Source organism: Falco naumanni, chromosome 7, assembly GCF_017639655.2.
Source record: "Falco naumanni isolate bFalNau1 chromosome 7, bFalNau1.pat, whole genome shotgun sequence".
NCBI lineage: Eukaryota > Metazoa > Chordata > Aves > Falconiformes > Falconidae > Falco > Falco naumanni.
The window spans coordinates 18,872,329-18,900,203 of NC_054060.1; the positions used below are offsets into that span (position 1 = coordinate 18,872,329).

General features: G+C 39.5%; 1 protein-coding gene across 2 annotated transcripts in view; it reads right to left on the minus strand.

Annotated features, from left to right (window-relative positions):
• Positions 1–1,696: 1,696 nt before the first annotated feature.
• ALDH1A2 (aldehyde dehydrogenase 1 family member A2) overlaps positions 1,697–27,875 on the minus strand; it is an 82,083-nt gene continuing 55,904 nt past the window's right edge. For both annotated transcript variants that reach the window (XM_040599763.1, XM_040599764.1), the window contains 9 exons: positions 27,056–27,117; positions 24,187–24,315; positions 23,940–24,053; positions 14,491–14,593; positions 11,462–11,646; positions 10,572–10,736; positions 9,968–10,125; positions 9,101–9,175; positions 1,697–3,964 (listed from right to left, as the gene is read on the minus strand). In XM_040599763.1, the coding sequence (XP_040455697.1) occupies positions 3,892–3,964; positions 9,101–9,175; positions 9,968–10,125; positions 10,572–10,736; positions 11,462–11,646; positions 14,491–14,593; positions 23,940–24,053; positions 24,187–24,315; positions 27,056–27,117 (1,064 nt within the window). In that variant the 3' untranslated portion in view covers positions 1,697–3,891. The remainder of the gene's footprint in view (positions 3,965–9,100; positions 9,176–9,967; positions 10,126–10,571; positions 10,737–11,461; positions 11,647–14,490; positions 14,594–23,939; positions 24,054–24,186; positions 24,316–27,055; positions 27,118–27,875) is intronic.

Consider the following 27,875-nt stretch of genomic DNA (forward strand, 5'->3'; position numbering starts at 1 on the left):
TTTTTCCTGCTTCCTGATAGATACACCACTGTGAATATCCGTCACTGTGGTATGAAGTTGTTATGAGAAAAATAACTTCCTGTGTTGATGGACTTAGCATGCAGTAAATGGAGATGTATGGATGCAAATGTAAGGTGGGTTGTAAATGTAGCTCTCTGGAGCTCTAGGTGTGACCATGCAGAGGGTCATGAGTAAACAGTACAGTGTATTGCTTGACTTTGATTTCTGCTCTAGCTACATTGGTGCTCTGAATTCAGGTGTTACTATGGGTTCTCTTTTTTCTAGGACAGAACTGTGAAATAAGAGGGCACTGTAACACAGTCCCTCTGCATAGGCAAGGCAAGCTTTTTGTCCTGGCCTCTGTGGGGTGGAAGAGAAAGAGCGTTCTCTGTAACAGGACACCAATAAATGCATTAATGCTATTCAAGTAGTATCAATACCCATCAGTTTGTCCGAAGGCCACAGAACTGAAATTTTTTGCCTTTCTTCACATCGTATTCCCAGAAGAAATGCAGTTATTTCCGGACTCTCCCTTTACTACACCTGTGTACACGTTTATTGATACATTTAGTTTCACTGGCTGAGGCTCCTCTGAGTGCTTATTTACTGTGGACTGAAGTTTTCTCATTTCATTAGATGACAACACTCCTTGTTTTCAGCGGGTTCCAGACCAACCTTCCTTCCTTCATTTTGCTTTCAGAAAAGCACTCCATTACTTGTGCCTATGTGACTGCTTGGAGTGGTGAAACAGGTTGCAAACAGGTCAGAGGGATGGGGAATATGGGAAGTGCTAATTGTCCACTCACAGCCCCATGACAGTGTTGTCTTGCCACTAGTTAAATATAAATTAAACTCTGCTTAATATATTCCTGATATCCCAGACTTTCAGGAGAAGTGCTCCTTTTTGAAAACTGCAATTTCAGTCTCCTGTTAGTAAGTTTTATTCTCTTTTATCCCATCTGTTTTAGTCGAGTTACTTTATCTGTTGTGATTGCCTACAGAGTGTTCATTAAACCAACAGTATTATTCTGTGACACTGAGGTATGACCGTCGCTTGCCATGCAGTGAGGTAGCTTGGCCTTATTAACTGAGTAGTTACTTTCTCTAAATAGGCACCATTTCAAATGAGGAATGCCATTCCTGGCAATGAAAGTAACCCTGGAATAAAGGGATTGCTTGAGGGAGAGTTGTCTAGTACCTGGCCATGTGAATATTACTGGCTGTCAAATGACATTCAGTCTGTCCTTTTCCCCTTGTTTTAGCATTTTGAAATTAAAGACAAGTAGAATATCACTCCATAAAAGATCTGAGTGTTAATTTAATCATCTCTGTGACTCATCTACTCAAGAAAGAAAAGGCATCATGATTTTTTAAAACACTATCCAAAACTCAAGCTGTGATGCAGCAGTTTGCAAGGGTGCCCCACTGGTTCTGATGATTTCAGACCTTCCCCAATAGCTAAACTTTACGACCATGAGGGTGAGCATGAACTTTGGCTATGACCTAGATCTGCAATTCACAAGTGTTTTTCATACAGCTGCAATAATATTCCAGAAAATGTAATTGGCCTTTTACTTCATTCACTTTTGCAAATGAAAATAAAGCTACTGTGAGAGCAGATCTTTTGCTAAGAAAATATTTTTTTAAATATTTTTATAGCTCTGTCAACAATAAAGGAGTCTCACAGTCTAAAGTCTTTCTCTAAACCTTTTTAATGGAAAAAACTTCATAGAAAATATCCTTTTACTTTTTTAATAACATATAACTATATACATGATTAAAAACTGTAACAAAAAGCTGCAGGGACTGGAAAAATGTTTTGTTGGATCCATGCAGATGGTACATTTAAAAAAAGGATTTCACAAATCCATGTACATCAAATGGAGTTGCAATGACAGGGTTGAAAAAAATGGCAACTCTATATTATTTACCTGAATGTACTGGGAATAAAGCACAGACATACAAAATACACAAAAAGAATACAAAAGAGTACATGGTGTAAATGCTATTAGCACAGGAAGTTTCTTTTTTAAGTAAATAGGAGAAAAGAAGTAAAATCTCCCTTTTCACATTTATATTGCAATTTAAAAGATAATTTATCTCTTATTTGCTGTATTTTGTTTTTCTTCACTCTGACATACGCTACAGTAGAAGTATATGGCATTTGCAGTTAACAACTCAGGAATATTTTGATTCATCTCCATGTTTGTGAATGTACTGTCATTTCTGAATAACATCATGTATACATATTGCTTTAAAAACACACGTTTGACATGAGTTAGAAATACAAAATATTGAGGGCCACCACACCACAAAGTGCTGGATACTCTTGTCCTGATCCAGCAGTATGTTTAAGGACACACACAACTTCAAATCTAAGAGGAATTCCTCAGAGAGTAAAGGAAGTTAAGAACATGCAGAAATGATTTGCTGATCAGGTCTGGAGTTTTCAACAGTTCATAGTATAGACTCTGCAGCTAGGAAAACTGTTACACCTGAGGCCGTAATTCTGTCCTTATACCCCAGATAGTGTAGCTACGCAGCATAGATGATTTACTGTACTTTTAAAATAAATTTTCTTAATTCTAAGTTAGAACATAAAATGAAACCTCTTTAAAAGAAGTCTGGGGAATCGATGAGCTCTGCAGCTGGAAAGAAGAAAGAGATGGTGTTTAGTTTGTTAGTTACAAGTTGGAAGAGATTCTGTAGGCAGCAGGTAATAATGTGACAGGTTTTAAACACCTCACTCTAAAAGAACTTGCTCATATTTTTGTCCTGGGTCAAAAACAAAGAACAGACATAATTGAAAAGCCAGTACCAGCCAGTAAGGTCACCTGAGGCTTACAAGCGTGCTGAGGATGGCAAGCCATCGTTTAGCAAGAAAAGAAAGTCAAGCTTACTTCTTGTCAGGTGGGCTTTTGCTGGGTTCCTCCTGCTGTAACAAGTACTTAAATAATTCCCAGTGTAATCACAGGCAGTTTAATAGCAGAAAAATAAATGGAGTCTGTGTGCATATACTTGAAAGGTGAAAACAACAACACTAACAACAACAACAACAGAACTAGACAAGCAGTGAAAGCTGAGATACTCTGTGAAGCCTTGGGATCTGTTCCTGTTCTCCTTAACACCCTCGCACCCTGTCTGGCCATGCTTTTTGGCAGGCAGGTAAAACCTTTCAAGTTCCTGTAAGTGAGGGAGGATTTTTGCTTTAGCAAGACATAAAGTAATTATGAAAATACGCTTTGAAAAACAAATCACTGTGGGTCGTGACAGCCAAATCCCAGAGAAGTGCTTGGATTCCATTGCCATGTAATGGTTTGATTCCCTCCCCAGTTTGACCTCTTTATGGGAGCTTGCTAATTGGTAAGTTGCCAGTATACCAGCTTTTGACTCGTTACTGTTCAGTCTGTTTACTTTTTAAGAACATCAATGGTACTTGTTTATGTTGTTCATTGCTAGCATTATGGATTAAATCTGTCTTGTAAAGCCCTGATTGAAACTAGAGTATCAGTACAAGGCAGGTCTGTTTGAGAAGGCAACCTGAAAGCAGTAAGACTTACTTTGTTTATTTAAAGAAGAGATAAATGTGTGTGTGCATGCATTTGCATTTAACAGTTTTATACTAGAACCGTTATTAAATCATGTCCAATAACAATTTTATCTCTTGTTATAATTTGTTTTTTAAAGATGTAATGATTCTCAGGCGAGTGTTATGAAAACATGCAGAGCTGGTTTGCATTATGTACGTAGTTATGTGCCCGGTATATATGTTGCAACTTAATTTCTTATATATATATTGTGTAACACTTTTTGTTCCTGAGTGCTGGTCTCCATAAGGAATAGAGAGGGTGGCATCATGTGCTCTTCTGCACAATGTGGTCCTTTGTCATTTTAGGAGTTCTTCTGAGGGATCTTTATTGTCACAGTTTTAACTTCAGAATATTCTCTCAGTCCACATTCACCCCTAAAAAACAAATTGCAGCATCAGCTTATGCCAGCCATTAATTCTTCACCAAGCAAAAACCTTGATAAAAGTTAAAATACAACCTAAAATTCTCAGCATAGGTTTCTGTTGGACTATAATTTTATACAGGTTTTCCTTTCATGCCATCTTTCAGAAAACCTGAAGATGAAGTTTCAGTTTAGGTCAAAAGATCAATGGATGCCTCCAGCATTTGATAAGAAGACACAGAATGACATTAAATCTGGAAATACTCATGGTCCATTGATTAAACAGTTGGGAGTAAACTGATGTCCTCTGTCCACTGCAGACCTTGAAAATATCCGAACACCAAGACCTACACCACTGGTCAGTTAAATTACTTGCTTATATTTGCACTCAAGAAAGAGAAGGTCCAAGCAGAGTACTATGGAAAATGGACTACTCACAACCCTGGATAAAGATGACCTTGACTCCTAACCCACTGATCTTTTTTCCCAGACGAAATATCCAGCAGCAGCAATCAGCATTTGCACATACTGTGAAAGTGTTGAGCTTGCTCAGATTTCCGCTGCATTTACATAGAAGACTTCTTTTGGTCCTGGCACAGCATCTTATGTAAGATCTCCTGCACTGCTAGAAGCTAGCCACTTACTAGGTCCCAGGCATCTGACACATGGCTCTGCGGGGTATGTGTTCTGCTTTGGATAAATGATGCTTAAGAACTGGGTGTTTCTGAATGCTATGTAGATTTTCTTGTGGTCAGCTCTGGCCTGGCTCATTTCTTTGGCAACTCTGCTGAGGTTTAGACTGGATATTGCTTGGCTTCTTGGGAGTCAGGCCTGTCCTTTATGGAATATAGGTATTTGTATTTTGCTGTGCATGTTTTGAGCAATGGAGAAGTGTGTTCGAGTCACTAGTTAAGTTCTAGTATGTCTGCCGGATGCTGTGTATGTAAAGCAGACAGTGTCCCCACTTAGAAACAGGTGCAGTCCAATTCTGGAAATAGTGTTTCTCTTCTATATGAACTCATACTTTTGTACAAGCTTTTGCAGACATTTGTTTCTTGGTTAAATTTTTATCCCACCCCTACAACACACACAATATTGCTCCCTTACTTATATTAAAATCTAAAAAGTACCGACATGCATATCATGCATATTTGACACTGCCTTCCCTCTGGATCCTCCTGTGCAGAATTTAATGCCAGCTGCACCATAAAGAATATTTCAGGGGAGCTCTTCAGAACCCCCTTTTAAGAAGTGTTGCTTTCAGAATGGAGTGAAGGATGTCCTGGTGTCAGCTGGGATGGAGTTAATTTTCTTCCTAGTAGCTGGTGCAGTGCTGTGATTTTTGGATTTAGTATGAGAATAATGTGGATAACACACGGATGTTTTAGTTGTTGCTAAGTAGTGCTTACACTAAGTCAAGGACTTTTCAGTTTCCCATGCTCTGGCAAGGAGGAGGTGCACAAGAAGTCCAGAGGGAGCAGAGCCAGGACAGCTGACCCAAACTATCCAAAGGGATATTCCCATAGCACAGGACATCATGCTCAGTATATAAACTGTGTGTGGGGGGGGGGGGGGTTGGCCAGGAGGTACTGATCATTGCTCGGGGACTGGCCGGGCATCAGTGAGTGCGTGGTGAGCAATTGTATTGTGCATCACATGGGGTTTTTTTTCTGTTGGGTTTTATTCCTCTTCGTTTTTTTTTCCTTTTTTCAGTCAGAAGGTGGGGCAGAGGTGAGCAAGTGGATGCATGGTACTTAGCTGCTGGCTGGGATTAAACCACAACAGGGGGCACTGTTCAAAGCAATTAAACTCCTCTGCACACCCCTGGTGTTGCACAGCCTACTTGGTATTTAGCTCTACGCTGTAAATTTTACAAAAAATGTAACACTGGGGGAGGATCTCCTGTAACCTTCCTTGGAACGTTAATTCATTTGGGTAGACATACCAGTATTTACCAGCCCATTTCACTACACCTGCAGTTTTGAAAACTTTCTGATGTGCCTGTTGGCTTGGTAAGATGTACATGTGATGTAGTGGTTGATATTTAACTAACTCAGGCTGATAATTCAGTAGCATTTTAAGATCTATCAGAATCTAAGTATATGCAAGGAAATATATTAGTAAAGATTTTTAGACAATGTGAAAGGTTCCCATTGATTTGGACCACCCCACCCCCAGCTTTCAGTAGAAAGTGGTAGATTCATCTCCAAAGAATGACCAAAAGCTTTAGCTATTTATCAGACTCAGCGCAGCCCCAGAACTATTCCCTTATGGCTCAGTGGAAGCTGTCACCAGGAGCCGCATGGAGCTCAGTATCTAATGCTAGAAAGTCTGTCTGTGTGAAAGTTTCTGCTTGATTCACTAGGGTTGCAACTTGGCTCCAGACACCTGTTGGACATGTTTTTGCAACTCACTAGATAACCTAGCCAACAGAGTATCCAGCACCTTTATGTAGGTTCCAACTGATGGTTGGTTTCTTATCTTGGTCTGGCAAACAAAATTAGATATATTTATTGTCTATTTCTTCAGCTTAAGGCTTCAGGGCCTTACATGTTTGTTTTCTGGCCTTAAGTTTGGAAGTGGCCAACTGTGATGAATTCTAAGGCAAGTATTTTTCAAAAGTTAAAAAGTCGCTCTTGCTGAATAGAAAGATGGGTTATGCCAGACATTCAAAGCAGCAGAGTCAGCGTGTGTTCAATTAAAGGGCTCGCTTGTCCCCACAGCCTTTTACAGGGAAGCAGGGAGCAATGACATCCTGTTCTATGGCCACTTCGGGTCTTCTTGAATTGCAGTTTGGTATCAGGGTGAGGACAAGGGTTGTGTCTGTGAAAAGGAAGGAGCCTATGGGTCAAGTTTGCATGATGCTATCCCTTGGTCGTGTAGGTGTGAGGGAAGGGGAACAAACTACTCTTCAAAAAGAAGTGTTACATGCTGTCTTCCCTTGTTCATTCAAAAAGAAAAAAAGATAAGGAAAAGAATTATAACTCCAAGCTGTTCTGCTGCTTGCAGTTCTTTTCAGGAATGCAGCTATGCACTTCTGTATCTCAGAGCTATCGAGACAATAGCAATTCCTGTGACATTAAAAGATAGGTTTGAAGTAGAATGGCACCTTCTTCCCTTGAAGACATTTGGACAGAGACCAGAATTTTGTGGAGGACTCAATCTAATACAAAATGGCCACATGTGGCTATCTGGGATAAGTCACCTGATTTTTAGTTACAGGAGTTAAATTTTACATCACTCAAGTTGAGATAAGAAGCTTTAAAAGAGTTGTAAATGTAAAAAAACCCACCCTCTTTTAGACTCCTTTAAGAATACAAGAATATTGTAAGTAGCCTTAGTGTAGACAGAAATCAGATGTACTGTGTACATGTGTTCGGGTTCTCTACTGGTATGCACATACCCTGCTACGTTTTGTGGAAGCGTAAAGTGAGTATAGCAATCTCAACATTATGTGTTCTTTTTTTCCCCATGTGTGAGAAAAATCTGTGAATTTAAATGGAGGAACAAAACAAGTCCCAGATAATACAGTGCTAGCACAGACAGCACAGTGGCACAATGATGTTCTGGCTGTAACACAGCTTAGCAATGACGCACGTATGTATGGACACTTTCTCTTTTTTTTTTTCTTCTTTAATTGCTTGACTTAACATCATTTATGCTGTAAAACGTGGCCCTTAAAAACAGGGATCTAAGAAACTGTGGCATTTTACTAAAAAGTATGCAGATATTAATGCAGGGGGAGAGGCGGTGAATTAGGAGGTGATATCTGATCAAAGAGGTTCTGAAAGGAGTAGAATAATTACTCTTAAGTTTTCAGGCATCTTTGTGAGATAGAGATTACTGCCATTCCAAACATTTATTGTTTGTGATGAATATTTTCAAAGCTGCAGATGGGAATCAAGTGTACAACTACCACAGAATTTTCCATGGGAGCTGGGGTGCTGCCTGGTTTCCCCCTCTTTCAAAAAAACCCTACGATATCAATATGTGAATATTTTGCTTGCACAGTTAACCTCCCTGAAGTCAATGGGGTCACTCCTCGGTGTCAAGTTACTCATGTGCTCTATCGAGCTTAGTAGTTTTAGAATATTTTCACAATGATAAGAGTTAGATGAGCTGACATATTTATGCCAGTGTGAGATCACCTCATAACTCATGAATGTGGAGAATAGTATGAATGTGTTATTCAAAGTACTCCCTAATGAGGGAAAATATTTCAGACTACATAGAGCTTATTTTATAGATCAAGTTGTATACTTCAACATATTTAAAGTTTTAAAGAGTTTGACCTTACTTTAGTTTTACTGCTGAGTTTGCCATTAGCCGTAAGCTATTTTGAAAGCTTAGGTGAGACATATCTGGTATACATGCCTCCTGCACAGAAATTAATTGAATCCTTTGTATGCGTAACCAATCTGGGTCTGATACAATTGCTAAACTTCCTTGTGATTGTAGTAAGAATTAAAAACTGCTAAGACTTTTAAATTAGGTACATGGGACAGTATTTGAGCATAGAGCTCCATTTCAAAATATTTGGCACTTAGTTCTAAACGGAATAAGAAAAGACAGAAAGCTTTGTAATGGAAGGTGACTTTTTGAAAGGGATGTAAACACATTTGTCTATCCTTCTCTAGGTCTGATTTCATTTAACATTGTTTATGAATCTGGAAGAGACAGATAACATTTTAATAAATTTCAGATGCCCCTGTATTAATAAATGTAGGGAAAAGTGAAGAAAGGAAAAAACAGCAAGAGGCACAAAATATATGGCAAAACAGCTCTTGAACAACCAGTCAACAAGCACACAGCAGTACCAAAAAGAGAATTTTTCTGCAAAAGTGCTGGTTAATATGGCCAAGAAAGACTCCCAGAAAACACAGGTTACAAGTTCAGAAAAATACCTGGAGATTTTCAGTTCCTTTTGGAATAAAAAGGGAGTTCCAGTAACTTACTCTGCTGTTACAAAAAAACCCCGCCAAACCCCCAAAATCTTACCATGTAAATCAATTGCATTTAGAACTGGCATTGATGGTCAGTCATCTTATGTTATGCCCTCATCCTCAGATGGGAATATTTCCTGATCCGGGAGTCACTAATTATTCAGTTGTAGAGCTGAAAACAGTTTAGACAGCAGTGTAATACTTACATCTCTCTCCCATTGCCAGACATTTTGAATCCTCCAAAAGGACTTTGGGCATTTAAGGCATTGTAGCAATTTATCCTGTAACAGGAAGAGGCATTAAGTCCAACGGCGCTGTCAGAGAGACCTTTGGACAACTCAGAGAGGGGCTGAAACTCGTGGAGCTAAGGACACTGTGTATCTCTTAGTAATAACAAACTTGTCTTATATTGAAAAGAAATGAGGCATTAATGCCACAAAAACATTCTGCTCCTTACTCGTAAGGAGAATGGGGTTTGGGCTGTGAGGACTGGAGGAGGACACCGAACACTTAGGTGCAGCTTCAGTAATGAACTCGTAAATCTGCTGACAAACCTCAGTGCCAGTTTATAACAGAGAGCTATTAGATTTGAATTTGTCCTTTTTCCCCCTGATTTCTCGTGGATCTTTAGTTTACCCAGGCTTGATATATCAAATTGCAAGCTATTAAACTCTGGAAGCAGCATTACCTATTCCTCAGCACTAGAGAAGTGTCCCCTCAGTTCCCTAACTTTGTAGAAAGTACATGATTCTTTGTGCCTTTAGCAGAAACCTCACAGTACTCCTGCTCCACGGAAAAGATTGTTTATACTCTGTTTTCAGTAATGCCATTCAGCAGCGTGGCTGCCATGCTAATGGAAAGCAAGGCACTTTCCAGTTTTCGATAGCATTCACCCGCAGTGAACAGAGTCCCAATGCCTCTCTACAGCTGTTCCGTATCTTGATTTGTGATTCAGCACTAGAATGGTCTAGATAAACATTTTTCAGACAAAGGGTGTAAAACTGAGGTGCCAAAATGATAACAAGTCAAACTTTTTATCTCCAAGAGCAGGAGTGTGATAACTTCTGCCTTACCAGACTGTCCCAGCCTGCATTGCTGAAGAGACTGTCAGGGCCTTGTTTATGTCATTTGTAAAGACAGCAGCTACCAGCCCAAAATCAGAATTGTTGGCTCTCTCTATAACTTCATCCATGGTTTTAAATCTCAGTATTTCTTGAACAGGCCCAAAAATCTGCAACAAAGATTAATCATTAATTAATAAACCAGCCCACTCAGAGGCATTTTATTCCTGGTTTATTCTGCTTTTTTAAATTGTCTTCTCTCTCCTGTTGTACTCTTTACAAATTCCCACATCAACATTTAATAGTGATAATAGCTGTTTGTAAAACTCTATGAATTTCCCAAAGCAGCTGCCTCAGTGGAACCCATCCATTCTTCCCTTATCTCTTCTTTGAGGTCTGAGACTTTACAACCAATGACAAAAATGGACTGCCATTACCCACCTGATGTCAATTGCTGTGTGCATAAGGAATTCTGAGAATGCTTTACTTTTTTTTTTTTTTTTTAATATATATATATATAGAGAGAGGTAATTTTCACTTTAAAGCTTTTGTCTCAGGAAATAAAAGAAAAAATCATGTAGAGCACATTATAAAATGATCTTGTGTGAGTGAATACCTCCTCCTTGGCAATCCGCATGTCATCTGTTACATTGGAAAACACTGTAGGTTCAATGAAGAAGCCCTTTCTTCCTAGCCCTTTACCCCCACATTCAAGTTTTGCTCCTTCAGTAATGCCACTTTGAATCAGTTCCAAGATCTTGTTGTACTGTTTCTTATCAATCTGAAAGAGAGGAAAAGCCATTTGACTTGCAGACCATGTGCTGACAAAATTGGTTTTGTAGGCAAGTAATGTTGCAGTGAGTAGACTCATGGTTATATTCACTACTCCTTGAGCTGGAGATGCAAAAGATCTACAAATAGCTGCTGACTGTAGCCTAGGGTTTGGTCTTCTTAAGGATGTGTCCCCTTACATATGTGGCTCAACCCACATTCTTGCTAAGCAATGTGGTTTATAAGCACAAATGAAGCAGATCATTACTTTTTTTCCCAGGTTATCTTCCTGAAAATGGTATAAGCCCCACTGGTTATTTGTGGCAGGAACATTTTCTAAAGAACTATTTCTAACTCTGCCTATCGTTTGCTTGGAATTCCTGTCTCTCTAGTGGTCTACAAGCACAGATACAGTTGTAGACAGTTCTTGAAATTAAGTGTCCGCAGAGACTTTTGGGAGCTTCTCACAGTTTACAGCTGTATCTTGTGGGCTGAAGATCAGAATATTGCTGTTAAAGCTGGGAGGCAAGATACTTAAGATGAGAGTTTTTACTTAACAAGAAACACCTCTGAGCTGCACAGATTATCTGCTCCTGTAGAATTTTAATCTTTAAAATGTTTATCATGTCAGCTACCCTGGACTGTGAGTGAGTATGCACTGACTGACCTCCATCTTAAATTTTAAATGCTTCTAGGCATCTTCGGGACTGTAAAGCTGAAGCACTATCCCTTTACCTGTGGACCTTGTTCTGTAGTTGGGTCAAAAGGGCTCCCCACAACTCTCCTCTTTGCACGTTCTACGCTTCGTCTAACAAACTCTTCATAGATTGATTCTTCCACATAAATCCGTGAGCCTGCAGTGCAGCATTGACCTTGATTGAAGAAGACCCCTTGGTGAGCTTGTTCCACAGCATAGTCCACTGAAAAAACCAAGACAGCATATGTTGCTCTGAAACATCATAGACACTTCTGCTATTGCACCAGTGTCATGTGTATTAATTACATAGTGCCACATTCCCAAAACTTCAAAGCAGAAGTAGGATTTGGTTAAAAAACATAGAACAGTAGCCGAATCAAAACATACTATTGTTGTGTTGGGTCATAAATGAAGATGATTGATTTTGTTTTGTGTCATAATCCCTGTGCAAACAGTCAAAATTATTTTTTCCCCATTTAACTGTTTGAGAAACACTAGATTGCAAGGGACCACTTGGGACTTCAGACATCATCTAGGTAAAGTAGGGACCATCGGTAATTAATACATTCCATATGCCATCTTGTGACACAAGCCACAAAATATTGCTTAATATCCCACTGCAAAAATTAAATCAAGACAGTGTTCTAGCAGTATAGGAGTAGGGTATGCAAGAGTCACCAATGTCTTATGTGCCAGCAACATTTAATTTATCAACTAAAACCCCTAAGAAACTCTAGGAAGTGGGTTGTGCCCACAAGTCTGTTTGAGTGGGGTCAGTAGAGAAGGGGACAATTTGTCTCTGGTCCCAAGTTTGCACTTGGTTTGATACTTCATATGTGAGAATTATAGCCAACTAAATACTTGAGAAAATTTGACTTTGATAATGGCAAGACCTGTGCTCCCCAAAAAGCCAGATTATTTTTCTGCAAGACAGAAACATCTTCTTGGCCTGTACAGGTGACCGGGTAAGGCTTTAAAAATACAGATCAAGTATAGAACAATCAACCCTTGATTTCTACTCTTAATTTCCTTGGAGGTACAACTAATGCATCCACTATCCAAGCAGGAAAGAGGATCTAGTCATATTTAGACATTCAGTGCTAAATTAGCTCTAAATTAGCTAAATCGTAATAGCTGACTAGACAAGAATATTTACTTATCCTTAAACCGTGATGGCCTACAATACTATAATACCTCTGTTATCAGCTGTAGCACTTTGGAACATTGCTTAGTCTTTTACGGAATAAGCAAAGCAACAGTGCTTTACTTTCAGCACATCCTAGACAACTCCATCTAACAGAAATGCCTTATTCTGCCCTCAGCATGGTCTAGAAAAAAATATAAATACAGGCTATTCCCTGAACCACATTTAAATTTTCCCAGGCAGCTCCATGGAGATCGAAAACACTGGTGGATAGAACTGATTAACTGATGTTTCTTCCTCTATTGTTAACGCAGTTTTTCACCATGAGGGGCTCTAACCATTCTTCTTTGGTTTTTTGGTGCACTTAACTTTCAACAGCTTTGTGATGCTTTCTGCTAACTTTTGGCACACAGTGTTCCTCGAACAACAAACAGCTCCTTTGGAATGGTGAGCAAATCGGCTGCTGTTCTTTGAAGTCTGAGTCTCAGGTCAGGTGCTAGTGGTTGTAATTAGGGGAGGGCCAGAGAGCTTTAGTATGATACACTGTAGAACAGACCTCCTGAAGAAGACTGTGCTCTCTCCTCTGTACCCTGTTATTCCCCTGTTGCCAGTAACTTCTCCCCACGTCCTCAACCCTATTTGGCAGGTACAGCAAGTCACAGATAAACTACAGCTCTGTGTGGCAGCTGGGAGCATCTGTCTTTCCCCTGCGCAAGGCCGTAACGCAGGCTGCCCCCAGCATATATTACTCTAGTAGAAGTGTTCGGGTGATCCAGTCTGAGTTAGTACATTAGGGACATTTGAGATGTGATGATTTCTGGTGAGAGATGGAGATGAGTAACTGGGGTAGAAGGCTGTAACATCTGCATCTGGCTCCAGTTGACAGGAGCCTTTCTAGCTTACTGGGATGACTCTGGCTGTAATTTAGACCCCCAACTTTGTAAAACGTTTCTATGTAGAAAAGCTGCTGAAAGTTCTCAAGCTTTCCCTAGTCTTTCAGACATCAGTAAGTTCTGAAAACACATATAGAATTGTAACCAACTTTTGTAGTTCATGCTATTCAGAATCATTTTTCTATTCACTTTCCTCTTTTAAATTAAAAGACCAAATCCTTACATGTCTATTTATTTGGGTTACAAAGTTCCCAGAAAATGCATTGAGTACAGTGTGCCTGCACAAAGCCTGAAACAATAGCTCAAAGCAAGGTGTGAACTGTCCCATTCATCTTAATGGAGTGTTAACTTCAAAACCTCCTGCTGACAATTTAGATATCAACATTTTTAACTATTTTGTTGCTGATAATTTCAGCAGAAACTTCCAGTTTTGTGTTTTTATCCTGTCCTAAACGGGTGTCCTGTACCTTCTCAGGTGCCAAAAATCTCAGCTGCACATCATCCAGCTGCCAAAATCTTCAGCTCCCTGCTGACAGTGGCAATGAGAATATTTCAATACACAATTCTTCAATTGTGAAAATTAAAAAAATAGAACAATCTCCATTTGTAGCTACTATCAAAACAGCTTAACAAAGGAATACTGCACTGACTAGATGAGCAACTCAAGTGTAAATTAAAGCCCTCCCTTTTTATAATCGCTGTGAAGCAAAAAAATAACAGAATTTCCAGATTTAAAGCACTAAACCACCTTGCTGAGAATTTAGGATGACAATTCTGTATGCATGGTTATAACTTTTTTGTTTTCTTGTTGTCTATGAATGGGTGTGGGTTCAAATGTTGTCTTTTTGTAAACATATAAAGTTAGGCTGCTTCTGTAAGATTAGAAAGTGCAATTAGATACAGCTATATTGGTCCATTTCACTTTGTGTGACAGATATGCCCTAAAATTAAAAAAAAAAAAAAAAAGGCAAGAAAAAAAAAGACACTACACAAACATGTTTTTAAGAAAAATATGGAAATGCTGACTTACAATCAGCATCTGCAAAAATAATGTTTGGGCTTTTCCCACCCAGCTCCAGTGTAACTCTCTTCAAATTACTCCTTCCAGCTGCTTCTTGGATCAGCTTCCCAACCTGAAAGGAAATGGAGACACATTTTACAGGGAATGTAGTCATACAGTTCACTTTAACAGCCAAAGTTGGCTATCACTGGAACAGAGCTTTATATAATCCAGCAGGTTCTTCAATCCAAACGGATTCTCATCAGCAGTGGACAGCTTTCCAGGTTTTTATTCTAGCAATTGAGAAGCGATAAGGCACAGCACAAAGTGTTTGTACCCTTCACCCATTTGTACCTATGCTAAACATGCTTGGGGCTTTCGTTTAGGGTGCTTTATGAGGGCTGAATTAAAACTCTGAAATTGGTGTAACTACAATTACTTCCATCCAAACTAGTGGTATGTTCACAAGGTTTGAGATTATTAAGAGGTTTAATTATATAATTTTTTAGTGGAAAAGTATAGATCTGATATGTGAACATGTATTAAGCATGTATTAAGCTTATTACTATTCATTAGTAGTAACTGCTATCATACTTCTTTATATAGTCTAGGTATTAGTTACCCTGGATGACCACAGCTTTTAGAATTTATTCTACTCTTACTACTTACAATTACTAAACTGCTAGCCAACCTGTTTGACTATAGGAGGTCATATTTTTCTCCTCAAAATACAGTTTTCAGTGCCCAAAGGTTTAAGTACTTTGACCATGAAATCATGATCAGTATATGACAAATTCTGATGAAATCATCAGCCTTTTCTGCAGGATAACAGAACATAGCAGAATACCAAGTACAGCAAGACATTACAAAAGCACCATCCCAGACCTGACACTCAGCTGCACCACAGATAATCTTAATATGGGTTGAGGAGGTCAAAAGCACCCCCAAAATGTCTTTGTAGATTGTGGGGTCAGCTGGAGCAGAATGCAGCCCTGTGGCTGGAGCAGCTGCAAATTGCGGATCTCACCAAGGGATATGAGGGTAGACTGAACAGAGTAGCAATCCAACAGCTATATATTTGACATGTTTCCACATCGGTACAGTTGGAGAGGCAGCTATGCACCCTGGAAATTCTCTCCTCCTTGGATCAATGAACCCAAAATAGATCAAATTCTAAACTTGCAGTGTAACTATGCCATTTTGCCAGCTAAGGAAGTAATCACAGGTAGGTTTAGGCCTCTACATGGTGAAACACAGGATTAAAAGTATCCATTGAATACTGAGAAGCTTGAGAATCTTTTCTTTTAACTGGGACATTCTTTTAAGGTCACACAGAAAATTAGATGTGAAGAGATGGGAGTGGGTCCGGAGCTGGACTTTTTTCTCCATGTAGTACTCTGGTCTCTTCTAGCTGTTTTCTATTTCTAAGATCAGGTGAGTGAGATTCCCTGCAGTAAGGGGTTAATGGATGAGAAGCTAAACCTTTCAGAGAACTGAAGGCAGTCTGCTGGAGAAAGTTAAGTCAGCACTGGAGTAATCAAAAAGCAAATGAAACAGAAACCAGGGCCCCCACAGAAAAAACAAAGCAAAACCCCCACAGGATAACGAAGGAATTGTCAACCACTTCATGTACCTTTGTGATTAACTGTTTATCTGGTGATACCACAGTTGAGTGTGACTGAGGTTATTTCTTTTTTTTTTTAAAAAAAATAAATTAGCTGCTTTTCTTTACCCCTGTATTGATGGAATGGAGTGTTGACATTATCATGAAATTCCTTGCATATCCCCTTAATTGGAGCTGATTTTATTGCTATGTTTGACTGACAGCCAGAAGTGAACATGAAAAAGAAAGATCCTTTCTGCCCTCCACCCCCACCACAAACATCGAGCACATCATCTGGAAATTCCAACCTCAAACTGTGCTGAAAATGTGCACTGGAAACCAGTGAGAGTGCTGTGTTTATAGCCAGTGCCAGCCAATGCCATTCACACCCTCACTACCTTGAACCTCTCTCTCTCCAAGAGCAACCACCACCTATCTCCCCTCAAAAAATCACGGAGCAGAACAGACTGAGGAAGCCAGAGCAATGTGTCCACCATCTCTCCACCTTCCGTTCTACCACTTTAATATCATAACTCTTTTGTCCATGCAAGTAAAGATTTTGAAAAGTTTCTGTGCAAACAAACGATTGACAAATATGCAAGTCCAAGTATGATGTATATGGCAAATACTAAAGTCCAAAGGGCATAGAGACAATGGTGTTTGTTTGGAAAAGTATGGTCCAGAGTATTGTTAATACAGGGGGGTGGTTGTCAAGTTTCCAAGTATAAACTTAACAGACAGCTTCACTATGTCCTTCCTGTTAGAAATCAGCGTAGACATCAGGATGGCAGGGCTCATGCTGCTCAGCATTTTTGTTCACTGTCCTCCTGTTGTGCCCTATGCACTTACAGGTTGAGAGAAGTCTCAGGGAAGGCACCAACGCTGTGATTGTTTAGTGACAAAGGCAGCCTTTTGTGGCTGACCCTCCTCTTTATGGAGCAAGACAGCATGAAAAGGATAAGTGATAGTGTTGCAATCTGTACAGTCTTTCAGTACATGCATTTCCTGTGGTGTCTGTCAGCTATATCTGTGAGCTCCCAATAGGCAGTGCAGCCTTGCGAGGGAACACTGGAAGAGAGGACTCCCCCACAGATAATGGAGCTGTGCGATTATTCAGCAGGAATGTTGGCAGAGAAAGCCCTGACTCCCCATCCTTGTTTTGAATAGGCTTCAAGATTGATATCAGAGGTATCCCTGGATAGCTTGTGAAGTACCATAACCTTGTAAGCTGCATGGAGGGTGAGGCAGATGTAATTTGGCCCATCTCAAAGAAAACAGTTTGTTATTCAGAACAACAACAACAAAAAAGATTAAAGAAGCATTTTACAGGATTCCTGTGCAAAAAAAGCTGTTTGGAGAACAGTCCTGGAAGGGTCTTGTTTCTGGACTGTGAGCTGTGTGACGTTAGGTAATGACAGTGTATCGTGATATAAAACATTTGATTGTTCCTTATTATGCCTTCTGTGTTTGGAAGTTTAATGTCTCTTTCAGGAGGAGGCTTTTAGTCAGATCTTAAGTACTTTGTGCAGAAATTCAAAAACGTCTGTTGCCCTTCGTGTTCTTTTTATTTTCTGTTCTCAGACAGAAATCAGTGTTTCTAAATGGTACAGGTGGGTTTGTCTGTTACTGTTAAAGCACTGGAAGTCTCACGAGTCAAAAGCAAACCTGCAAGATTTATGATAGTTTCTCTACAGCTCCATCAGAATGTCTGGCTTCTTCTCTGCTCTGAACCTTCCTTTGATCGCGGATACATGTTAAGTCGTTAGGGAGCACCTCAATGTAGGGGAACAGCAGTCTAGCTGAATAGCAGCTGATTTTCTAGCACACTGCCACAGACAAGACTGTGAAGGTAAGACTGCACAGGAAGCTATGTAGATTAAAAGATTGAATGAACAGGGCAAAAATTGATAGAGGAGACATGCATCTTCAGTTACTTAGGCTTTTTAAGTAACTGGGCTGCCTGTCTTTGCTATTAAACTTTTTTTGGGATATTGAGAGAATATCTGAAGAACAGTAAGTGTTTTAAGTTACAAGAGATTGATTAAGTTTGGGGAGATAGTATGATCAGACAGAAATTTTCTGTGTGTTCTGGAATTGCAGTTTTCTCTCTCCAGCTATTGAAGCACTGCATGTCAGTGTTTCGGCAAAACCTTCAAACCCATGCTGCTGCTTGCTTTGTCTCATTTTTTAAAAATTCCAGATTGTATGTAAAATCTTTCTAAGAAACATTTTAAGACCGCATGGCATGTTCAGGGTGTGTCTTCAGCTAAGACAAGGGAATTTTGAAATATTGATATGAAGAAGAGCAGCTTTATTTAACTGTACAATGCTCTGTGTGAGGAGCAGCCCTGAAAAGAACACAGTGAATAGTGCAGCACAAGTAAAAAAGCAATCCCAAACAGAAATTCCTGGAGAGAATCCTAAGCTATAAATGGCTTATTTGTTCCTCGGGTCAAATCCTAGCCCCATGGAAGTCAGTGGCTAAACTCTTGTTAACTTTGACAGGGCTGATACGCCACCCTGTTTTTTCAGTTTTAAGCAGGCAAATCCTCTTGACATGTATCTTCTATAGGCAAAGAGTTGCCCAAGGACAGCTCCCTAAGTTTCACCAAAACCACCAAGGAAGGAAAACAGAAACAACTAATTTTCATTCAGGAGGCACAAGCTGTCCAAGATACGATCAAAAAGATTCAGCAGAAGCAGGAATGAATGATAATGTAGCCTCCCTAAATCCTCCTCATATTGAACAGTGCATGTGTGTAACAATTCTCAGAACAGGTCAAATCATCTTTAGGATTCTTGTTGCTAAGATAGAAAATGCCAGGATGTAATTCTTCATGATAGCCAAACCCAGCAAGAGATTGTGTGAGCCAGGAGAGCTGACACAACTCATTGCTGGTGCAGTAGGTAGACATTCTGTCTACATCATGCACTGTGACATTCATCTCACTTCAGAAATGAAAGGAGAATCCTGCTGAGTAAATTAGAATCAGTGGTAATACAGCTGTTAGCTACAAACATTTGTTTGGCATGAATCAATCTTGACTCTCCTGTAGTTTGCTTTGATGGTCTCTCTAGTATCTTGTTGACTAATGATGAGATCATGGTTTGTTAATCTAAGTGCATAAAGAAAACATTCTGCCAAGCAAAATGCAGACTCTTTTGCTGGGGTTTATTGCAGTTGTTTATAGACCTTTTGTTTACACAGGCATCCAAACCAATTTGTCGGATATTTATTTGGGTTACTCTACAGAACTGCATGAACACAGACCTGAATCCTATCTTTAATCTGTCTGCATTTTAATGGGTCATGGTTTGAACAAAGTGGAAACCAGCCACTTAGGATACATTTCTTGCTGGCCAGGGCTTCAAATGTTTTGTGTGCTATCTATAATTGTCATCTTGAGAGCATTTAACAACTGCAGAGAGTTGTAAGTTATTCGGATTTGGAGGTAACATTTGTTTTTGAACAGAAGTTATTAGAACTCATTAAACTTTGGCAACAAGCAAAATACAGTTTCTCGGGCAGCCACTGCTTTGATTGCATATATTTTTAAATGTTTAACTTCTTGCTCCCCATAATCATCTCTGATCTTAAGCCCAGAACATACTAAACCCAACTATTCCATGTGCACCAGGAACCTACAAGTACGCAGTTCCCATTTAGATGGGGTGTACATATAGAGACATGGCCAGACAGCTCACAGCAGTCAATAGGGCTGCATTTGCAAAACCTGTAAGTGAATGCAGAGATCTGAGTGGAAATAAAGGCAAATGAAGAGTAAAGCAGTTTCTGATGGCTGCTTTTCTCTGCTATTTGAAGGCCTCTTACCTTTGCTACTTAGCAAAAGTTCTTTCAGGAAATAAGAAGGTAATACAAAGACCCTTTCTGCATTTCTGATATGTGTAAAAATGGTCCCCTCGGCAGCACTTCTCTTGGAAATAAAGTCAGTCTGCTGTTCATTTGACTGGGGAAGAGACTTATATATAACCTCTCCCGTACTTCTGAGCTCTGCAGCCCAACAGCAGACACATGGGTAAGCCAGACATCCTGAGTTTGGATCTGTACTTAAGCCCAGAAAATATAAATGAATGAGTTTTATTTTAATTAAATTGTTCCCCATATCTTTTCAAAGAAACTCAAATAGTCAGGAAGACATGGAACAGTGAAGAAACTAAGGCAAAGTAAAAGGGAAAGGGCATGTACCGTGAACAGCTGGGATAGTGTGGGAGATAGCTGAGCTTTAGAGAACCACTCCCAAGGTCCTGGTGAGTGAGAGTTTCACCTACAGCTAGAAACCACAAGGATCAAGGAGAAATACAGTAAGATGTAATGAGATATTTATATTGATTATGGGCTTTCAAGGAGAGGTAGGAAAGGGCTAGGAGCAAGTGTTGATGTGGTCAGATTGGCTGGAAGAAAGATTGGTTTTGGCAGTTTCAGTTTCATCTGATTGTGGAAGATGAGGAAAAAATGTGTCAGTGAAGCCTGAGAGGAGATTGCTGTAATTAAGGAGGATCATGGCTTAGCCCTGGTTCACTGAAAACAACACAGTAAAAATAAACATTTTTGTTAAAATGCCCATATCAAACAAGCTGCTGAAGAGTATGAACCAAAGCAAGCAGAGAAGCCAGGAAAGCTGCTGGAATCCAAGAAGGTACAATATTTTTAGGCTTGCTTTTTTACTCAGTATGATTTTCTTTCTTTCAGTGTGACAGTTGTCAAAGTGAAATTCATAGCCTGCCGAGCGTCTGCAGAACTCTTTTTAGTGAGCTGTAGAGGGAAGAGTTTTGAGAGCCGTGCACTGGGGGACTGGGTGAGGTGGTGTCAATGGGAGGGTGTTTCATAAGAAGCAGGCAGGCAAAGCGATAAAAGAATTGTCACACTACTCTTGGTGTGCGTGAGCTAACCCATAAAAGGAGGAGTTAGAAGGAAAGAGGGAGAGAAGTGGAATCAAACAGTAATGGTACCAAAGGAAAAGAGCTCCTTATGTTTTTTCATACATTATTTGTGGGGGAGTGTATGAGGAGTAAATAGTAGTACTTTAAACAATTTTCAAAGCACTACAGAATCTAAGAAACAGAAGAGAAATAGTGCAAACTGGACCAGCATCATAAATTGGAAGTCAGTGTCGTAAATTCAGTCATTTATGTGTTTTCGTTGCGTAGACATGGGCTTGAGGCCTCAATATAGTCAAGAGTTTCAAGAGGTATGGGACTGATGCATGGATGACAAGGCCACTGGTTGCTATTAAATACAATTGTCCACATGCACCTTCGGGCTCAGGAAGTCTTTAAATTGTTGATTACCAGAAGCTGTGAGGCTACAGCCAGGAAAGATCACTCTACACATGCTCTCTTCTTCTATAAGCATCTGTTACTGGTCATGTTGCAAGATAAGGTGCTAGGCTGGATCGATCTTTAGTGTGGCTACGTCAGGCTTTATTGAGTTAAGGTCATGAACTTGGCCTTTTGGCTCATGTTTCTATGGATTGGGTTCTACAGATTTTGGGAAACATTAGTATTATTTTTTTTTGTATGAAGGGTAGCCTGTTTTCTGCCTTAAAAAAAAAAAAAACTTTTCAGGAAATAGATAGTAATAGCCTGAGTTTTGTGATATTTACAGGCAAATGGGGAGTTTTCCTTAGCCATAAGTATATACTTCAAAGGTAAAGAATGTATACTTTTTTCCACAAGAACCTCATGGTGAGAACTTGAGAAAAACCTGTGCTTCCAACATCTAAACTCGAAGATCCTTCCTTTTGTACTGATAGGTTTCATCATTAACTTGCTCAAGTTGAAAGTATTAACTGCCTTAACTAGCACCTGGATGAAATGGGGGAATAGAAGTTAATATCGTAGTGTTTATGTATCTGATGGCTATTGGAAATCCACATCACTGGAGTGTACAGTTGACATGCCTCAGACAAGACCAGAGAGACAAAATATTTCCATTATTATTTCATTAGAAATTGAAATCTGGTTTGGAGAAGTCAAAGATTCTATAGTACAGCTCATATCACAGCATTGTGCTTAAAATGTTACAATGTTGACTTGCTGTTACAAAAATTCAGTGTTACAGGAAATCAGAAACAATATGGAATAGTTTACACTAACTCTGCATTAAAACGTTCCATCTGTTCTTGCTTTAGGTTCTTAGAGAATTGCTTTTTCATCTCTGTAATGCTTTTCACTTCCTATTAGTAAGGCTTTTAAAGGTAGGCACTGAGTTAGTATAAAACCCACAGCTTTTGAGTTTAAACGCCTATTAAAACTAAAGCTGTCTGGAACTACAATAAAAATTTATTTTGGCTACAAAAGACAACTTTGAAACCTAACCCATCTGTATTTTTCCTCCTCCAAACAGTGCAACATCCTGTATAATAGAATATTTATCTTAAACAGAGACCACATATCTTTATGAAAACAATTGTTTCAACTTAATTTATGGGGGGTAATCAGCTCATATTGAAGTTTTCAATATTCCAGGATGCTAATATAAATTGGTTACAGGAGATGTAACAACTAGGCTAATTCCATAGAAATACTCTGAAATCTGATGTTGCCATCGACTTAGAATGTAACCTGTGTATATTACAATCTAAAATTGCCAGGAAAAAAATAATGTACAGGCATATAGTAATTGCAGAACAACTGTGTGTGTGCGAATTAGGCATGCAACTGCATCTGTGCTTTACTGGTAATTTAAGCTCATGTATGGTGACTTCCAAACTCGATTACAGGATAAATCCACCAGAATAATTTATTTGAAATAATTGAGCTGGTCTCTGCAATCCCTGGGCCCACCAGGGAGATACCCACACATATCTAGTAGGGCTGCTTGGTCAGTGAATTTATCAACCTAAATCAAAAACAAATTGACTCACTGTGGAGAGCAGTATCCCTGGGATGCATAAAGCCTCCCACTGCCATGAGTGGGAGTCGAACATATCAAAGACAGACAGGATCCCTGGGGTTTAGCTCCCCCCATACAATAGTTTGTCAGATTTTGAATTGAAAAGGGTCGGGTTTAGCACTCTCTAAATATAACCAGCCCTGAAACTCCCACTGAGATTCCTTTCTGTCTGCCTTCAGACGATGAGATAAGGCCCCTTCTCCTGTGACTTCAGTCTGGAGTACCTCTATCATCCCCACCCCAACCCTGATAACAGCCGGCTTTGCACATGTTTGAGAGCAAGAAACGATCTGAATTTTGAGGCATTCGTTACACTTTCTGTAGATTACAGCCTTCATCTTCAGACTGAACCTCCTCTGTAACATCTGCATTATAGACTCATAGCGAGACATTTTGGCATCCATTAGACAACTGACTCCCTTCATCTTCTGGCCAGCTTCTTCCCATCATTTTGGGAACAGACACCTTGGACAGTCTCCTTTTCTCCCTGCACTCCTTCCTTTTTAGACTTCCTCCTCAATATATTTGAATGCAACACCAAAATTGAAGTACATTTGCCCCAGTTTGCCCCCGTCATCTCCCCCTTTTCCCCTAAGTACGCCAAGATACACAAATTATGGATGCTAAAGCAGCATTTATGTGTGCTGTGATATACATGGGATGTTCTGCCTACTTGCATGTGATTCACATCCTCATAAGCCCACAGGAAATCCCAGCAATATTTTTCCAGGCATATCTCCTGTGCTGAGGTGCTGAGCACAGCAGGGGCTGGAGGAAAGGAGCCATTTCTGCTTTAGAAGTACTGCAGTACATACTTCCCTTTAGTTGGGAAGGACAGACCACTGATTTAAATGTAGCCCTTTTACTCAGTGACATTGAGAAATGTAGCACAAGGGCTTACTACTATCTCCGTAAGTATTTACTCACATTTTACAGTAACGTATCCGTGAATCCTCTTACCTCAGTGGATCCAGTAAAAGCAATTTTATCGATGCCAACATGAGATGCTATGGCCGCACCAACAATTGGACCAAATCCTGGCAAAATATTGACAACTCCTGGTGGAAACCCAGCCTGTAAAAATAGGAATGAATGAAGGGAAGCATGATTTATGAAAACTGATAGAGCACGTTAAACTAGGCATGTGCTAGTAGTTCCTTCCCCCACAAGGAGAGACAGAGACATTACTTCTGCCAATTATTCTTACCTCCTTGATGAGGGCTCCCATATAGAGAGCGCTGAGTGGTGTTTGTTCTGCTGGTTTAATAACTACTGTATTGCCACAGCACAGAGCTGGAGCAATCTTCCATGCAAACATCAGCAGGGGGAAGTTCCACTGTAGGAAAAAATAAAAGTTGATAGATGGAAAAATATTGCAGTGGTGTTTTGTTTTCAAGATGTCAAGCTGCTACCTCACTTATTTCTCAGGCTGATCTGCAACATAAATCTTTCCCAGCACAAAGCAAGGATTTTTTTTTTAATTACTGCCATTAAGAAAGCGACAACAGTGACCTTTTAGTTCTTTCTCTCCTGTTGAAAGAAGTACAGCCCCCACCCACAGTCTTCATAAAAGAATCTTCTGTTATCTGTTAATTTTTTTAGTCACAACTTTTTATTTCATTTACTGTATTGCAATTGGCACTTTTAATTCCCCCATCAGAAATAGTTCTTGCTTCTGGTACATTTGGAAAGAACTGTTTGTTCGTGCTGAAGCATTTTTGCATGTAAATTTCCTATCCCTGAATACATTTTAAGATAGATACAAAAATTATACTCAAAAGTATATAATCCTTAATTGATGGGATTACAGTAAAAAACCCCATAAATGTCAATGCTTGGTCAAAGCATTTAATTTTCTTGAAAATTTCTTACTGAGCAATTTATCTGGAAGATGTTAAAAGAACAGTAAAACACAAGTTGAAAAACACTCTTGGCTGATACAAAATTTTGTATCATCATTAATTTCAACTTCATTTAACTGCAGTAGAAGATGTAGAAAATCATATTAGTTTGGTGGACAAACAAGTTGTGGCTAAAGATAAGAGTAACAAGCCTTTTTTGTATCAAAGCCTGATCCTAACAGGTTAAGTGGATAGTCTCACTGATTTCCGTGGAAATGCCATAGTAATAAAATAACTGCATTTGCACAATCAGTCTTATAAATGCATAGAATAACTTCCTTTGGAAAGAAAATAGAAAATATCAGTCAGAAAGAGTCAGCCACTAGCCAGAACATGTTAGTGCCTGATGCATATCAGCTGCCACTCTCATGGACATCTATCTAGCCCCTGGCTAGCTTGAAAAAATACACAACTGTCTTTCCATCACCGAACACCCAATTTTTTACTCCCTCAGTTGTTTATAAACTCCGGAGACAAAGTGATGTTTTAATTCCATCTCCAGTATATAAACCTGGGAGGGGAGCTGTAGGGCCAACAGTGTGCTGACAGCCTGCACTTCTAATGGTATTGCAAGGAGAGCTCTGAAGAGTTTTATAGGGTAGTATATAGCCCTGTTTATGCTACAGAGCTGCCAAAGAGCATATGTTTTGATGGAAGCTAGGATGTGAAAGAGGATGAGGAGTTTAGTGTTAGGCATGCTGTTTAATTTTATTTTTGTAATACCATATTTGCTAGTGTAATGGCTAAGTGCATGCAGTGGCACGGGGGCTGTACTCTGTGACTGGTAGCTGTGGAGGAAATATGTAACAGATTAGCAGCAGTGTTAGAATAGATGCGTATGACAGCCATGTTGAAGTTTTGGAGAACAAACCTGGGGGAAGAATGAACAAGTATGGTCGATGGCTTGGTATCCCGAACAAAGAGTTTTACAAATCTAAGCTAAATAAATCCTGCTTTTGGCATGATCTTCAGCCTGTGGCCAAGTTTCATCAACACACCTCAGTTAAGCTCAATCAGACAAGCCTAAGAGATGTCCAGCAACTTTGCAGTTAGATGTTGGGGTTGTCATTTTGCAAATGCTTATCCATGTGCCTGGCTGAAGAATGAGGACAGAGCTGTGGAATTGTTCATTCATAAGGACCACTCATGGGTCAGGTTAGGAGAGTGTGAAGGTGTTTGTGGGACAGGTATAGCCACAGTCTCGGAGTCATTTGCATGTTTGAGTTTCTACTGAGTGCCAAACACAATAGCCACCCCTTAACAAAGACATGAAATAACAACAAATATAAATAGGGGAAAAGGGCTTAACATTGTTAAAGTAATCTTTTCTGGCTGCTCCTCTTTTAATGGAATTGCTGCATGTTGCTGTTTAGTGGCTTTGTGGTTAACATGAACAAAATAATAAAAAAAACCCCATCAACAAAGATTTCAGAGAATGTCCTGATTAGTTCCCCAGTGCTTTGTCAAGGAAAAAAGCTTCCACACAATATTTTAATAGCTATATGTGAGCCTCCCATTGAAATTTCTGCCAAAGCCAGTTTACTGGTTCTGAAAAAGTTAGCTTCTCAGTGTAATTCCCATGCAGTGTTCAGCAAGAGTATATTAAGGATGTATATTGAGGTGTAGGGGGAGTACTAGATTTGATGAAACGCTGTGTTTCTCTCTCAACAAATAAAATAAACATTTCATGTCTTTTATTAGCTGCACAATGTTAATTGTAATGATATGTCTCCTGGAGTTTCCTCCAGCCTTGTAAAAGAAATAGCAGGAAAGAATGGAATTAAAATGCATCACATTCTCCCAGGAACTGAGGAGCCTGTTAAATCACAGTAAAAACTAAATAAATAAAAAGACTACCACAGCAAAGCATCAATTTTCCATAAGTTGTGTGAACATCCATAACCACTGGCAGCATATTAACACTGTGTTTTGCTTTGCTTGTTTTAATCATGAGAATTCTATGACTTGAGAACTTAACTCCTAATAACAGAGCCTAAACCCTATTAGCATGTTCAAATAAGCATTTGCAGGGAGGCTGTTAAAGATATGTCAACAATATGAGCTCAGCTTTTTTCGTAATGGAAAACACACATAGCTGAGGACCATGTTTTATGTGTCTTTAAAGAGAGCTGGTTCAAATGAAAATAAATAGAAAGCGCTAGTAGAGATACTCACAGGGATGATCTGTCCACACACTCCGATGGGTTCGTGTCTTGTAAACGTAAAATAATCTCCATCTGAAACAGATGAGCATGGTTACTCTCAAGTGCAGTTTGACTTGGCAGAACAAAAAAAAAGAGGAGGGAAAAAGCTCTAAGGATCAGCCTTTGATGACAGTAAAAGAAATAAAGAAGTCATGGAAATGTTTTTTCATGAGCCAGCATGGGAAACCTAGGTTCAGGAGCAACCTAATTGTTCTTTCTGTAGAACAAAGGAAGCAAGCATCCCATCAGAAAGTAACCTGCTTTGTTCCTTGGGAAAGAGGACAAGCTGTACCACACGAAAAAGGGCAGTAGCAAGGAAGCCACTTACTGGCCTCTGCTGATTTCAGGGTGAGAGAAGTGAAGGAAAAGTCACAAAGGCAATTTCCTGAAAGGCATGACTGGAACACAGCAGTATAAAGGTATATGTATAAGCAGATGGGGAATAAGAGAGTAACATACATCTCACTCATGGTCCATTGAAGACACAGGCAGTTTGAAGTAATGGAATGATACACAACAATCTGTAGGTATGGAACAAAGAGGGGAAGCCTGTGATTGATGTGTAATTGAGCACGATTTACTACAGGAGACAATGCTAAGGAGAATGCAGGGGTCATCATACAGCCGTGCTCGTACAGCTGACTTATAGAACAAGGCCTGTATCAGAAATGGCCTCAAGCTAAAGAGGCAATTTCAGTTGACAGGGAATAGTTGGATGCAGTTAGAAAACAAGACAACAGAGAATAGGAGCAGTTTTCACAAACCTTTTGGGCAAGGCAAAGGTGAATAAA